This window comes from Oncorhynchus mykiss, chromosome 8, assembly GCF_013265735.2.
Source record: "Oncorhynchus mykiss isolate Arlee chromosome 8, USDA_OmykA_1.1, whole genome shotgun sequence".
NCBI classification, from domain to species: Eukaryota; Metazoa; Chordata; class Actinopteri; order Salmoniformes; family Salmonidae; genus Oncorhynchus; species Oncorhynchus mykiss.
This window is the reverse complement of record NC_048572.1, coordinates 38,322,782-38,339,880: the sequence shown is the minus strand read 5'-3', so window position 1 is coordinate 38,339,880 and position 17,099 is coordinate 38,322,782. Positions and strand designations below refer to the sequence as shown.

Here is a 17,099-nt window from a genome sequence, read left to right as displayed (position 1 = left end):
TATTGGAGAGGCCATCACAAAGCCCTGACCTCAACAATATAGAAAATGTGTGGGCAGAATTGAAAGTGTGTGTGCGAGCATTGAGGCCTACAAACCTGACTCAGTTACACCAACTCTGTCAGGAGGAATGGGCCAACATTCACCAAACTTAAACTTGTGCAAGGCTACCTGAAATGTTTGACCCAAGTTATACAATTTAAAGGCAATGCTACCAAATTCTAATTGAGTGTATGTAAACTTCTGACCCACTGGGAATGTTGAAATAGATAATTCTCTACTATTATTCTGACATTTCACATTCTTAAAATAAAGTGGCGTTCCTAACTGACCTAAAACAAGGAATTTTTACTAGGATTAAATGTCAGGAATCGTGAAAAACTGAGTTGAAATGTATTTGACTAAGGTGTATGTAATTCCAACTTCAACTGTACATTATATCAGTTTTATATTTTTGATTGTTTTCTACCCATTTTCCTTCTGCCCTGACAGTCTTGTTTCTAGTCTGGTTCCACCCTATGTGCCTGTGTGAGAGAAAGAGTGCCTGCTGGTTTTTGTTTGTGGGAATGTGTATTACCTCAACCTAAAGATTAATACTTATCTCTGTCATTTCAGTTGATGGCGTGTCCGTGTCTCAGAAGGAGGAGGTTCTTGAGACGATGGGCTCCCTCCAGGCTGTGGTGGCCTCTCAGGTGAACAGAGAGGAGGAGGAGAATGAGTCTCCTGATGCCAACAACATCACCAGGCCTGAAGAGAAGGTTGTTGAGGAGAAACCAGGCGAGGCCAATGAGGTGGGCTTCAAGAAGATCTTCAATTTCATCGGCTTCAAGTTCACTCTGAAGAAGGACAAGAATGAGAAGACTGACCCGGTGCAGATGCTGAAGTTGATGGACAAGGAAGTGGAAGGAGGGACTAAGGGGTCTGAGGAAACTAAGGAGGAAGCCGCCACGGCAGAGGAGGGGAAGGCAGCTGAGCCAGAGACCGCCACTGTTGAGGCTGACTTCTCTGAAACCACAACTGAAGCTGCAACTCCAGTGGATTCCCCATCTCAGACTGTGGATGGAGAGGCTGCAGAAAAAGAGCCCTCGGACCCAGCTGCAGCTGCAACTACCCTACGTGGCCAGGAGGCCCCCCTGTCCCCCTTCAGAAGGTTCTTTACACAGGGAATCTTCTCCAATCAGCGCAAGAAGGCAAGTATCAAAAGAGCCAAAGAGAAGGAACCAAAAGAGAAAGCTGCTGAGGATAAGATAAAGGAGGGAGAGGAGGAAGCAGAGCAAGAGGTGAAGGAGGTGGAGCCAGTGACAACACCAGAAACTGAGACACCTGAAGTATCTGCGGAAGAGATCAAAGAGGAGATCCAAGCCGAATTTGCCATGGAAACCTCAGAAGCTGCTGTTACTGATGACGCCAAACAAGCGGAGGAGAATGTTGAAGAAGCTGTGGAATCAGACAAGGCCCTAGTTGAGGTCACCACCAAGACTGAGCTTTTCTCATCCCAGAAGAAGGTCAAGGCCCAGGGTAGCCCACTGAAAAACCTGTTTACTGGCGCTGGCCTGAAGAAGCTCTCTACCAAGAAACAGAAGAAAGACAAGAAAGATACAGAGACCAAGCTGACCGAGTCTGGGGAACAGGCGGCTGAACAGCTCCAGTCCTCTACAGAGTCGGCAGAGGTCCAGAAACCTGACAGTGGGGCATCATCTCCAGAGGAGTCTGGTGAGCATGCCATCGGGGTGGAAGCCACCCAAGCTGAGCCCAGCCAAGAGGCTGATGAGGAGGTAACAAGCTTAGACGAAGGGAAGAAGAAAGAAGGTATCATGCCCTGGTCCTCCTTCAAGAAGCTGGTGACACCCAAGAAACGAGTCAAGAGGCCCTCTGAGAGCGAGGACGAGGCAACTGTTGAGAAGGCCATGTTGGCCACCCTGTTCTCCACTGACAGTGCCGTGTTTGTGGAGAAAAATAAAGAGGAGCCGGAACTCCCTGAAGAGGAGCCAAAAGCCAAAACCACAGAGGACCTGGATGGCACCACAGAGGACCCCAAAAAGATGAAGATGGACACCTCACTCTCCTGGGAGGCCCTGATGTGTATGGGGGGAAACAAGAAGAGGACCAGGAAGACCTCTGACTCTGAAGATGAGGAGACCAAAATCGAAGAGGAGACACCACCAACTGGGGAAGAGCAGGTTAAGACAGCAGTCTCTCCTTTTGGCAGCTCTGGAGAGGCAGATCAGGAAAACACAGTGTCATCCCCCGAACCATCCACTAGCCCCGCCGCAGGAGACTCCACATGGGATACTCTCAAGCGTCTTGTCACCCATAGAAAGAAGCCCAAAAACGAGGAGAGGACAGATGAATCTGGTGGTGAACAGGTAATCTCAGACAGTGAAATTCCCAAAGAAGATTCCTCCTTCTCTCTGAGGAAACTCATTCCCGGACGCAGAAAGAAGAAGCTGCTTTCCTCCGATCTGGGGTCTGGCGAGGAAGATTCCGACACACCAGCCGTGGTCCCTCTCTCAGAGTACGACAACGAGCACGCCGAGAGTAAAGAAGAGGCTGAAGCCGAAATGACAGTGGAGACGAAGGACTCTGAGGAAGCAGCACCAATCACTCAGGTCCAATTGTCAATTGAAGAGAGATCCCCCTCTTGGATCTCAGCCACGGCTGTCATGGAAAACCTCCAGGAGATCCCACATGATCAGCTGAGTGACATCCCAGAAGAGGGTGCCGCCACCCCCAAATCTGCTGACACCACCATCGCAGAGGACATTGCAGAACAGACCTTAGAGGCAGTCCCATGCCAAGAGCAGGAACCTGAGTTGTCTGTTGCCGAGGTGACTGCAAATTCTGATGCCAAGAACATTTTAGAGCAGATCCCAGAAACAGTCACTTGCCAGGAGCCTGAGCTGTCTGTTTCCAAGGTAACTGAAGAGATGATCCCAGTCACGTATAGCGAAACCACCCCTCTGCCCAATGAGCCTGAGACAGAGTCTTTGGAGGTCCCGCAGGAGGCTGTGGAGCTGCTCAATGATCTTCCAAGCCTGACTTCTATGGAAATCATAGAGATCCAACTGGAGGAGGCTGCTTCCATCCCAGAACCCACACCGCCAATCAAGTTCACCGAAACCAAATCAAAGGTTGTCTTGATGGTGCATGAAGAAATCGAGGGTTCTGCCATCTGCACTGACCTGGGTACCAAGGAGATCACCAAGGTGGCTGTGGAGAAGCTTGTAATTCCCACCATGGAATGTCTACCTGAGATCAGCAATGGTCTGTCCGCTGAGATGCCAGTAGAAGATAAGGCTGAACCAACTGAGGCGGCTGACGCTAATGAAGACCCAGTATTCAAGGCTCAAGTGGAGCAGGTCGAAAGCATATTCCTGGAGCCGCCACTAGAGAAAACTATTGAAGACATCCCAGATCCTGATATAGCCACTGAGGGTAAAGAGCATGAAGATGAAAAGGTCGCCACGATCAATAATATCAAGATGGAGGTTGAAATTGTTGAGGCCCCTGCGGTGAATGAGAACATTGTGGACCCCATTGTACCAACTGTCGAAGACTCCATTGCCGCTAACATTGTGGATGGCTCTGAGGCACCTGTCATTGAGGTCAAAAGTAAAGAAGAGATGGCCGCTGCCAAAAAGATTGCTGCTGTAGAGGAGGTGAATGAGCCTGCTGCCCAAGAAATGGTCACTTCACTAACTGATGCCAACCAGCCCACAGTCACTGAAGTGTGCGAGGCAGCCATTGTTGCCCCTGCGTTAGAGTTTGCCATTGTAAAGGAGACCACGTACCTCGTCTTCCCACTGTCCGAGTCCTTGGAAACACAGAAGGTGGAGGTCACAGAGGCTGTGGCAGTGGAAAAGCTCTCAGTGACAGTTGCAGAGCCCGCTGGCGATGACCAAATTCAAGTGCAGGTGACTGAGGTTGGCATTACAGAGGCTGAAGAGACAAAGGAGGCAGAGGCCATGGAGGAGACGGGCTTGGTCATTGCTCAGGTGGTTATCCAGAGTGCTGTGGAGAAAGTGTCTGAAGCAGAGTTTGAACCCAAAGCGTCTGCCTCTGCCACTGCTACCATCACAACTGAAGATGCACTACCAGTCCAGGCGGTAGCAACGATAGAGAAAGAGATTGAACTAGTAGCAGAGGAAAAACCTGTCATTGCTGAAACACCTGTAGTCCAAGTTGAGGAACCAGCACCAGAAAACCCAGCAGAGGTGTCTACCACTCCAGAGGCACCAGCCGAGGGTGAAAAACCACCAAAGGAAGTCCACGAGGCTGTCCAGGTCATTGAAACCGTTCCAGTCACAATTGAAATCACAAAGAGTATCATGGAAGAGGTTACCAAGGAGGTGGAGTATGTTCTCAAAGAGAAAGTAGAGGAAATTAAACATGAAGTGGAATTAAAGCAAGCAATGGAGGTCAATGTAAGTGTGGAGAAAGTTGTAGAGGTTGAAGTTGTAACAGAGGTGGAACAGACAGAGAGTGAGACAGATGGAAAGGGAGAGGAGGAGATCAAAGAGGTAGAGGGCAACATTGAGGCATTAGAGGTTCAGGAAGTTGTTAAGGAATTACAACTTGAGGTTCAACAAGCTGAGGTAATAACGGTGGTTCAGGAAGTGATAGCAGAGGTTCCCACTCCAGAGACAGCTGAAGAGAAGTCAGAAGCAACGATTGTGACAGAAGAGACCCCAGTCCCAGATGCCCCCACAGAGACTGCTGAAGCCCCAGCCCAGCCAGAGGGGACAACTGCAGAGGTCGTAGTCCCACAGACCACACAGGTGGTCATACAGGCAACAGAGATCATTGAAGAGGCAGAGGAGGAAATCATGGTGGAGGTGGTAGAAAAATATGCCATTGTAAGCTCACCAGAGACAAAGGAAGCTCCGGCCAAAGAAGACACAACAGACCCTGAACAAACGCCAGACACCCCCACCCCTGAACCCACACCAGATACCCCCGCTCCAACTGTTGCCGATGTTGTCGAAACAAACATGAAAGACGACAGTGCCGCAGTTCAGGGACACGTATCGGATGGCCCCCAGACAGCACTGGAAGAGCAACAAATATGTGTTTCAATAGAGGCTGGGGCTGCCATCCGAGATGCCCCCGTTAACAGCATGGAAGAGGAGGTTGCTGTTGCCATGGCTGTGACAGTTGCCAGCCCAGCGGAGGCAGCGGCAGAGAAGGCGACGTCGGTGAAGTGTGCGGAGGTGATGGTGCAGGTGATTAAGGAGGTGGTGAAGGAGATCAAACCTGTCTCCTAAGAGCTTACAGCAGCATTGTGAGCAGGTGAGCAGTCTATATTATACAATTACATGTTTTAAGCAATGAGTGGATGTTTTCAAAGAGTTCCAAAAATATTTCCCCATAATTACTGTAAATGCATTTAGTTCATGTTAGTCATCTGATCATTGTCATTGTCTTCTACCACAAGAAAGTGAAAGAATGCATTTTCTTGTGTTTTACCAAGGTATCAATTCTAGATATGTTATTATGGTTATTTTATTCCACTAGCAAATAAAGAGTGATAGAAAAGAGTACACACATTTATTTTGCTGTTTCCAGAATTCCTTTGTCGGGTATCACACAATATCCTCATGGTGGCTTTTTAAAAATAACAATGGGCCCTAATTTTTATTAGGGGGAAGGGAGAGTGAGAGAGAGAGAGAGATGTAATCTACAATATATCCCAAAAAACATTCTCCACTCAGACACATGAGTCATAAAGTTATTCTGTTTTGAACTACTCTGAGTGCTCAAAGTATAACATCTTAGAAAGATCTATTAGAAGAAAATTCAATCACTGAATGGACTTTTCTAGATAACTCAATTGCCTAATTGCTATCCACAGGATGGGAGATGGAGACCAGTTCCCTTTCAGTCAGCACTCTCGGTACAACACAACTTTGGGGAGTCAGACTCTCGCGACTTTGACAAGTGTAAGCGTTAGGCTCAGATTCATTAGTAGAATTTTCCCACTCTTCCCCTCGGTGTGAGCAATAACGGTTCACGCTACTAAAAACTACATTTTTGGGAACACAAGACTATCTAACTTTGCGCCATCCAAACTAGCCATCCAAAAAGTATTGTGTATCCCACATGTGATTTCAATCATTCATGTCCCTCCTCCACATTCAGACAGTTGTCTTCCGTGTCTTGTCGCATAAACTGAAATTAGGTGAACTATCGCAAATTTTTGCACCCAGGAAATGGCGGAGCGATTTCTGCATAATGCATCCTTCAGGGATGGTTCTTCTGTTGGAGGCCCGAACGACTGTACAGTCAATATTCTGAAAAGGGAAGGGTCTACGTTCCATTCTAGACCTTCGTACCCTAAACAAGCAACTCAGGGTTTGCACATTCAGGATGCTCACAAACCAGAAGCTGTTATGGTCCATGCGTCCCGGCGATTGGATCACCACAATCAACCTGAAAGAGGCATATTTTAATGTGCCCATGTACCCCAGTCACAGGAAATGTTGGAGGTTCCATTATGAGGCAATAGCCTACGGGTTTTTGGTCCTGTTGTGTGGTCTGTCCCTCTCGCTTCGTTCCTTTTTAAAGGTAGTGGAGGCAGCTCTGGCACCCATGAGGGGCCAGGGGCTGAGTGTGTTGGCCTCTCTGGACGATTGGCTGATAGCAGCAGAGTCAAGGGAACAAGCGATGTTGCACACATCCAGGCTAGTGTTCCATATTCAGTCTCTAGGTTTTATTGTAAACCAGAAAAAGAGCTGTCGGACCCCATTGCAGTGCATTCTGTTCCTGGGTCTCGAGTTAGACTTACATGTGAATCACAATTTTTATATCCATGCAGAGGCCTTCCTCACCTGGCATAATACAGGTATGGAAGGCTCTTAGAGATTTACCCAGAAAGACTCACAGCTGTAATCTCTGCCAAAGGGGATTCTAACATGTAATGACTTAGGGGGTTGAATACTTATCTAATCAAGACGTGTTTTTTTGTGTGTTTTTTTAATCTTTTACAAATGTTACAATTTTTCTAAGGGGTGTGATTACTTTCGGAACGCACTGGAGCATCAGCAAATCAACATAATTTAGTTGAGAGGGCCGGGCCCAGACTATTCAGTCTGCAAGGGCACCCTCCATGAGAGGGCTGTATGTGTATAAGTGACAGGCGTTTGAGCTCTGGTGCCAAGATAAAGGACATGTTCATTTTCAGTTTTTTGTGAGAGACATCCTAGTGTTCCTACAGGAGCTTTTCGAGCAGGGTCGGGCATTCTCCACACTGGGGGCCCAACCCCTGGTTGTTAGGTTCCTTAAAGGTGTGTGCTGTTTCAGAGCGGTCTCTAAACCTATTGTGCCAACATGGGATTTGGCTATGGTTTTGGAGGCGCCCTTTGAGACTCTGGAGTCGGTGGATCTTAAGATTCTCTCCTACATGACATTTCAGCTCATGGCTTTGGCCTCAGCTAAACGTGTTGGGGACCTGCACGCGTCACCCATATACCCTTCCTGTACTCAGTTCGCCCCTGGCAACGGTAAGGGGACGTTGCATCCGAATGCTGCCTTCTTCCTGAAAGTCATGGTTATGTCCCACAGGTCTTTAGATTGAGCAATTTCCCTTTGCTTCTGAAGAGCAACAGAGGTCACATGCCCTGTGTCCAGTACGAGCTTTGCGCACGTACATTGAGCGGACCTGGGATTTCCGGTTAGGTGACCAGCTTTTTTTCTGTTTTACCAGCTCACGGCAGGGCACTCTCTAAGCGTCTCTCCCACTGTATTGTGGAGGCTATCTCCCTGGCAAATACCAGAAAGGGCCAAGGGTTACATAGCGGTGTTTCGCGCCCACTCCACCAGGTGTCTGGCAGCGTCTTGGACATTATTTAAAGGGTTGACTGTAGGGCATATTTGTGCTGAGGCGAACATCACCACTCACATTTGTGAGGTTTTATTGCTTGGATGTCACTGCTCCCAGCGTAGCCCACAGCATGTATACAGCTAGGACAGGAGAGGGTCATTAGGCAGCGTGTCCCATGTGCACAATACCCAACTACTGCATCTTGAGGGGTGGGGGTCTGGGTGGTCTGCCATGGGCCATTTCATTTGGTATCCGTTGGGGCCAGCTTGGGGCGGGATTCTAGTTCCCCAGAGTAGTGTTGTACCACGAGTACTGACTGAAAGGGAACGTAATGTTATGAATATAACTACTGTTCCATGAAGGAGGGAAATGAGGTACAACACCTGTTTGGCCCCGCACCGCCCGTTCCTAGGCTCTGTGAAATGCAGTACTGAATTGAAGGAATTAATCCGAGCATCACGCTTATCACCTGTGAGGTTTTTTGATCACCCAAGATTTTTGGCCTGATTTTTTTTCTTCAATCGAAGTCGCTAGAGTGCAACTGCCCATAGTTGTGTTGAACCTTGTCTCCCACCTTCAGGGAACAGTAGTTATAGTTATAACGTGTGTTTCCAAGGTTAATGGTATCCATTTACTAATAACATGTATTTCTCTCTACCTCAGCTGTAGATGCAAGATGGTTGACTGGAAGACAATGTCCTGACCAGGAAGGGAGTGATAGTGAAAAAGGGAGCGAGAGAATGCTCTATGGAGAAACACACTGAGACTCAGCTCCAACCCACCCTGCCCAGAGTGACTGAGCGACAACTTCACCCCTCTCCTTCCCCCCTGCCCCCTTCACCCCCTGCCCTGCAGAACCAGCCCCTTCACACAGAGGTGACCCCTCCCCACCCCTGGGGTGAAGCATCAATCTCCCTAAACACACACCAAGCCACTGTCCTAGTCCCACACATCTGAAGCTTCCCACCTGGCTGATAATCAATGTGATGTACGCTTCCTGTCTTGATGAGCTTCCATCGCCCTTGCTGCAACTCGGGAGTATTCTGTCCCCTGGAGAGTGTGGTGTGTGTTTGTGTCTGTGTCTGTGTGTGTGTGTGTGTGTGTGTGTGTAAAGTGAGTTTGAGAAAGTGTGTGTGTGTGTGTAAAGTGAGTTTGAGAAAGTATGTGTGTGTGTGGTCTTAGAGTTGGAGGATTATTATCTTGTTTATTGTATTTATATTTTGTGAGTATTTTCTCATTCTCCCCATCCTTTATCTTTTCTATTTCTGATTGTATAGAATATGTGCCCTATTTTCACATATACAGTGCCTTGCGAAAGTATTCGGCCCCCTTGAACTTTGCGACCTTTTGCCACATTTCAGGCTTCAAACATAAAGATATAAAACTGTATTTTTTTGTGAAGAATCAACAACAAGTGGGACACAATCATGAAGTGGAACGACATTTATTGGATATTTCAAACTTTTTTAACAAATCAAAAACTGAAATTGGGCATGCAAAATTATTCAGCCCCCTTAAGTTAATACTTTGTAGCGCCACCTTTTGCTGCGATTACAGCTGTAAGTCGCTTGGGGTATGTCTCTATCAGTTTTGCACATCGAGAGACTGAACATTTTTCCCATTCCTCCTTGCAAAACAGCTCGAGCTCAGTGAGGTTGGATGGAGAGCATTTGTGAACAGCAGTTTTCAGTTCTTTCCACAGATTCTCGATTGGATTCAGGTCTGGACTTTGACTTGGCCATTCTAACACCTGGATATGTTTATTTTTGAACCATTCCATTGTAGATTTTGCTTTATGTTTTGGATCATTGTCTTGTTGGAAGACAAATCTCCATCCCAGTCTCAGGTCTTTTGCAGACTCCATCAGGTTTTCTTCCAGAATGGTCCTGTATTTGGCTCCATCCATCTTCCCATCAATTTTAACCATCTTCCCTGTCCCTGCTGAAGAAAAGCAGGCCCAAACCATGATGCTGCCACCACCATGTTTGACAGTGGGGATGGTGTGTTCAGCTGTGTTGCTTTTACGCCAAACATAACGTTTTGCATTGTTGCCAAAAAGTTCAATTTTGGTTTCATCTGACCAGAGCACCTTCTTCCACATGTTTGGTGTGTCTCCCAGGTGGCTTGTGGCAAACTTTAAACAACACTTTTTATGGATATCTTTAAGAAATGGCTTTCTTCTTGCCACTCTTCCATAAAGGCCAGATTTGTGCAAGATACGACTGATTGTTGTCCTATGGACAGAGTCTCCCACCTCAGCTGTAGATCTCTGCAGTTCATCCAGAGTGATCATGGGCCTCTTGGCTGCATCTCTGATCAGTCTTCTCCTTGTATGAGCTGAAAGTTTAGAGGGACGGCCAGGTCTTGGTAGATTTGCAGTGGTCTGATACTCCTTCCATTTCAATATTATCGCTTGCACAGTGCTCCTTGGGATGTTTAAAGCTTGGGAAATCTTTTTGTATCCAAATCCGGCTTTAAACTTCTTCACAGCAGTATCTCGGACCTGCCTGGTGTGTTCCTTGTTCTTCATGATGCTCTCTACGCTTTTAACGGACCTCTGAGACTATCACAGTGCAGGTGCATTTATACGGAGACTTGATTACACACAGGTAGATTGTATTTATCATCATTAGTCATTTAGGTCAACATTGGATCATTCAGAGATCCTCACTGAACTTCTGGAGAGAGTTTGCTGCACTGAAAGTAAAGGGGCTGAATAATTTTGCACGCCCAATTTTTCAGTTTTTGATTTGTTAAAAAAGTTTGAAATATCCAATAAATGTCGTTCCACTTCATGATTGTGTCCCACTTGTTGTTGACTCTTCACAAAAAAATACAGTTTTATATCTTTATGTTTGAAGCCTGAAATGTGGCAAAAGGTCGCAAAGTTCAAGGGGGCCGAATACTTTCGCAAGGCACTGTATATGTAAGACAATGTCTGGATTATGCAGAAATTCTACCTTAACAATGGTACAGATGTGATTTCAATGGCAGGGTCCGGTATCATTGATTACAGAGGACTTAATGTGAATAGACAGGGTGTGAGGTGAAAGCCAATAGAAGTGCAACAATCTTAAACTTTAACCTTTGACATTGTACTTACCTTCAGCTTTCAGCCTGACAACATATTTTCTGCTCCTACTGTAGATAAAACATACTTCACTGGCTGACTGACTGTGAAAAAAGTATTGTTACTTTCTGAAATATATGGTGTGTAGAAATACAATAAAACACTATAATACACTACAATGCAAATGTTGCTGAGATAACAAGGCCTAGGAGGATGTAAAGTTGCATAATGGTAAAGGCCACGTACTCTCATGCAATGCCATGCCAATTGGCCACATAGTGGCGCTATAACAAGCGATTGAAAAGGGAAACGCCCCTCACCCCATGTGACCTAAAGTCCTGAAATTCAGTACATAGGTCCCTCCCCTCACAAGGAACAAATTTGCCTCAACAACACATAATGGTCTCCATGATGAATTATTCGCTATTTTTAATTTTGTGGAAAAACACTCGATACTCCTCTGACACTGAATGACCGATCTCCACAGAACTTGGTACATGGCATCTACGGACGAATTTAGGAAAAAACCAAGGCTAATAGTTCTTCGATAAAGGGTATCTATATTATTATGAAGGTAAGTTAATGTTTTCATTATGAAGATTGCATTTACACTGATTTGTATATCTAAATAACTAGGGTTTGAAATGTCACCCTAAGGCTTGCTTGATACAGTGTACAAGTACGCCAATAGTTTTTGCAATAATGTGTTTTAAGAACAAGAGTACTAATGCATGCGCTGTGTAGCGTTGATATAGTCTATCGGAAAGGTTATTTCTCAACAGGTTACATCTGACACAAACATTTCTAAACCATCTCGAGTGGCGCAGCGGTCTAAGGCACTGCATCTCAGTGCTAGAGGCATCACTACAGACACCTTGGTTTGAATCCAGGCTTCATCACAACTGGCCGTGATTGTGAGTCCCATAGGGTGGCGCACAATTGGCCCAGCGTCGTCAAGGTTTGGCTGGTGTAGGCCATCATTGTAAATTAGATTTGTTCTTAACTGGCCACAACGGTGATCTTTTAAATGAGCAAAGTAGGCAATGCATCTGAAGTTAAGTTAAACAAAATGTTTAGCTATTTCAGTAATGTTTATATGAGGCGAAGTAGTGTGAAATTCTGTCATAAGCTAAATATAAATCGCTGCGTTCTTGGCCTTAAGTAACCAATGGCGTAAATTAGGCCAAATTTTATCAGAGCGAATATCGACCAAGGGTCTTGGAGTATGTGTTCATGTAGGATAACTTTTGCCTAGAGAGAATGACTGGTGATATACCATACATTTTCTTTGTTTGATGGCAATGTCAATAAATAACATAGTCAGAACATAATAACATAGACCTTTGTTTCCAAGTATGCATGTAACAGTTAAACTGTTATGGTTGTTACTGTCATTCCAAAAGCATTACCAACATTTTCTTTCTTCAGAGTGTTGCCAAGTATGGTACTATGTTGTAGAAAAAATGAAGGGAAGCACTGCTAAGGCACACAATAGTAGGTTTTGGTCGACAAGAAGGTGCACTTTCGTAGAAGGGTACACTGGTAATCAAAAAGAAAGGAGGACCAAGGGCACTCTTCACATAATTAATTAAAATGCCTTCATTTCTATGACATGTTCAAGGGAAACAAAGGTGAAAAACGGCAACGCGTTTTGTCTGCGTGGCCTTCGCCAGGGAGTACAAAGATATGATAAAACCATGTCCTCGTTTGAACAGCTTTTTCCAATCAACCCTGATTTGAAGGGGGTGAGGTTACAGAATTCATTGGACAATACCTAGTAAGCAATACTATACACATTAAAAAGTTAAATACTGTTGATATGTTATCAAAATGCAAATAAGGTCTAGAAGTTTCAGAACCCATAGAAAGGTAGTTCTAACCTTGAATATAACTGGGCAAAGTAGCAGTGGCAATTTTAGCATGTAAATCTCGGTGGGGCAAACTACCCCAAAAAGTTTTAGATGCATGCCAGCAAAGCCACTACACTACACAGCACAACACTAAACAATACATTAATTAAACTATGACGGAGACAAACGGTGCCCAAAAACTGTCCCAACAGCAGTCCCAACACCTTACTACACCTGGCTATCAGCGGAGCCTTGTCTGGCAGCGAAACAGTTAATTCAACCTCATTTTATGCCTTTAAAAAAACATAGCTGAAATGGCTGATTTGCTTAAACAAATGTGGTTTCTACTGACAATTGAGATGTACACACTATGGCATAAGGGGATGACAAGTGGATAAGAGGCAATCTGTAGTTTTGATTAAGACATTAATTAAGGATTGGACCCTTTCAATTTCCACCTAAAATTACATACCCAAATCAACTGCCTGTAGCTCAGGACCTGAATCAAGGATATGCATATTTCTGATACTATTTGAAAGGAAAAACTTTCAAGTTTGTGGAAATGTAACATAAATAACACATTAGATATGGTTCAAGATAAAACAAACAAAATAACACGTTTTTTTGAAACGCAAAAGGAAGGCCATTAGGAATATGGGTGTCATTTAGATGTTGTCCAGAAGATGGCGGCAGTGTGTCTGCATCAGACTTATTCTACATAATATTTTTTTATCCCTGGTGTCCCTCAAGAGTTTTCCCAAATATACCCAAGTGTCTGAATTGGTCAATTGATATATTCCCAAGTATGTAACTATAGAGAACATGCAAAAATATTATGGTAATACATTTTTTTAGTTTACACACTTCAAGCAATGTCATACATGATGGATCATTAGCTTCCCTACATAAAAGACACTAACCTTCACACATCTGGATGTCCGGACGGGGTTAGTGTGGAGCCAGAGACAGCCAAATGGTCAGACTGAAGGATCCAGATCAGTTAGAACTCAAGTTTACTATTACTTCTTTGATTTAACCTTTATTTTAGCCGGAGATGAGCATCAACCTTTTTACTGGTGAGCCCTGCATCAATACATCAAATAAACATATTATACAGAGTATGGGGAAGAACTAATTGAGCTATGCATAATGCAAACTCCTCTTCGACCAGTTTATTTTCAATGGAGAATGAATCCCGTTGCGCGTGGGCTTAGCACAATGGCCTTTTATCATATAAAGGGCCATCACATACTCATGTAAAGCCCAGCTCATTGGCTAGTTAGTTATGTTTCAAAACGATCGGTGGTCATTGGACCAAGATACAGTCAATCAAGTGAACACCGCCTGTCTTATTGGTGCGTAATGTCTGTCCTTCATGGGCTAAAAGAGGTGTTGTGTAGCCAATACTTAATGTAGAATGGTGAAACAAAGTTTGGTTGCCTTCTAGAGTGTCTGAGGATTGCACAGTAATCGAACTTGACTGGGTAAAGCATTGTATAGTGTTTATATTTCATCAATTGTTTTGATGCAAGTTGAGTCGGAATTCATGAGAAACGCTGTATACAACATGGATCATGATAGGATATAAACAATTATTTTATCAAACAAAACTATGCTACATTTTATCTCGAGGACCCTCAGGATGACAAATCAGAGCAAGACTACTGAATGGAAGTACATGATTTACCTTCAGAGGTGAATGTAATCAAACCACTTGATAAGTGTTGTGTTGTTGTGCACTATCCTCAATCAATAGCATGGTATTTTTTTGCTGTAATAGCTACTGTAAATTGAACACTGCAGTCAGATCAGCAATAATTTAAGCGTCCTGCCCATACAATAATTGTCTTTGTCCTGGAAAGTTGGCTGTTGTTTACAATGTCAATTCTAGTCACATGATTGAATATTGGTAAAAAACTGTCCCAATTTCGGGACACCGATCCAAAGCAAGCTAGGACGGACGTAGTTAATATAACTAACTATATGTTTAGCACTTTTGAAGTTTAAACCGTCAGAATTCAGAACATAGGCCATTCTTACAGTATTCTCCCTGTACACCAAGTCAGAACCGTAGGACAAATACAGGGGGCATATAATGGTGAAAAGAAAATGAGCAGACAATGAAAGCTCTTAAACTATTTGAAATTTCTCTAAAACAATCTACAGGCTAAATGTGCACCACCAAGTCAGAACAGTCGGCTAAATTATGAGGGGGAAAAGGGACTACATTATTAGGGTGAGTCACATGGGCTACAAACAGCTTACTACACAACATACACTTAGTATTACTTTCCTAGCTACAGTATACATATCTCCCTGGCATATTACATAATTTATGCAGTAGTATACAATACATTTTTGAACTCCTCTTGTTGTACTGTGCTCACTTGAACAGGAAGGTGGTGCAGTGGTCCTTCGTGGGAAAATTCTGTCATCAGTCTAGCATTCTCTGGATTTGTTTTTTTCAAGACAACTGGGAACTCTGGGTGGGGACGAGGTGGGGACGAGGTCAAATCATGACATTAGTTATCTTCAGTTTGAGACTTGGAATTCCAAGTTTTCCCAGTCTGAGCTAGTTCCCCCCCAGATTTCCCAGTTCTCTTGAACTCCAGTTGTTTCCAGTTGTTTTGAACACGGCAAAAGTCATGCTGGATTGACCAATGCTGAATGTTTAACCTTTTAAACTTGTAAAAGAGACCACTAAACCCAGACTTGGACCACACATCCACTCCACTGAATAGCAGGCCAGTGATTGTTTGCAGTGCTTGCAGTTAGGCACTGATTCCTTCCAAATCACTCATTGTTGAATTTGCGATTTCCAACTTTGTTGTGTAATGTTTATGGCCGATGCGCACTGATACTTTTCATCTATAATTTCTCTTCATATGACAAGGATTGATTAGCCAGTAGGTTGTCGACTTGATTCATGATGATGACTGCTAGCTAAGATTTTAAAATTATGTGGCCAATGACCTCCACCCTTCTTGGAAGGTTACTTCTAATGTAACTCTATGGCAGCTTGAATTTTCGAGCTCTCCCTGTAGATTTTGCGGTGACGTAGGGTCCCCATGAGTGACAGAACACTGATCCAACCACGGCGCAACTAGAGAACATAACCAACCCCTAGGCTCCGTATTTTCCGATGGCTGCCCCACCACCACAGAAAACACCTAGCTAGGCTGAAACACCTGCATTTGGTAGCTGCCTTACTCAAGAAAGCAAAAAAGAGACCACGTTTGTGTATGGCTTTATTAACTCAATTATTTTAAAACATGTTTACATTGTCTGCAAACTTTTATATTTGACACGTATTAATGCCAAAATAACATGCAAAACAGGCAACAACAAAAAAACAAAAACCGGTAGGGCTTTTCCCTGAACGACGGGTCGCCACTGCAAAGAGGTTAGAACTGGCAGTGGTGTAAAGTATTTACCCCAAAAAACTACTTAAGTACTACTGTTATCTGTGCTTTACTTTATTATTTATATTCTTCGCAACTTTTACTTCACTACATTCCTAAAGAAAATAATGTACTTTTTACTACATACATTTTCCCAGACACCCAAAAGTACTCTTTACATTTTGTATGTTTAGCAGGAGAGGAAAAGGTTCCAGTTCACACACTTGTCAAGACAACATGCCTACTGCCTCTGATCTGGCGGACTCACTAAACACAAATGCTTTGTTTGTAAATTATGTGTGAGTGTTGGATTGTGCCCCTGGGCCTCTGTACATTTAAAAAATAATACATTATTTTGCCATCAGGCTTTCTTAATATAAGCAATTTGAAATGATTTGAATTTGAAGTATATTTTTGCAATTACATTAACTTTTGATACTTAAGTAGATTTAAAACCAAATACTTTTAGACTTTACTGGGTGACTCATTTTTACTTTTTATATTAAGGTATCTTTACTTCTACTCAAGTATGACAATTTGGTACTATTCGACAACTGAGAATAGGAGAGCCATCTATTTTTATAGTACACTAGATAACAGCGAACATGGGCCGCGGCAGTCTAAACATACCTGGAGGGCAATACAGCATTATGTCCACTAGGTGACGGCAAAGGGAACTCTCTCAACCCTACAGGAAAAGTGAGAAATCCATATCTTAGTGGCCTGTAGTTTGTAAATCCCAAAACCTTCCCTTTGGTTTAGTTAGACGGTCCCCTTTTCTAATTGAGGCCGGAACATGATCAATACCTAAAACTTGTAGGAAGGCATGGTCGCCATGGTGTAAGAACTTGTAGTGCCTTGCCATGGGGTAGTCTTCAATGTCTACCCTTATGGCGTACTTGTGTTCCATTAAGCGGTCTTGAAGGTGTCTCTTACTCATGGACGTTCAGTCCAACCGTTAT

The 17,099-nt window shown here is 44.0% G+C and overlaps 1 protein-coding gene across 1 annotated transcript in view; it reads left to right on the top strand.

Moving 5' to 3' along the window:
- Positions 1-9,188, top strand: part of LOC110529893 (A-kinase anchor protein 12) — a 56,616-nt gene extending 47,428 nt beyond the window's left edge. Inside the window, exons 3-4 of the mRNA XM_021612549.2 lie at positions 613-5,286; positions 8,480-9,188. Coding sequence (XP_021468224.2) covers positions 613-5,261 — 4,649 coding nt within the window. The 3' untranslated portion in view covers positions 5,262-5,286; positions 8,480-9,188. The remainder of the gene's footprint in view (positions 1-612; positions 5,287-8,479) is intronic.
- The last annotated feature ends 7,911 nt before the right edge of the window (positions 9,189-17,099 follow it).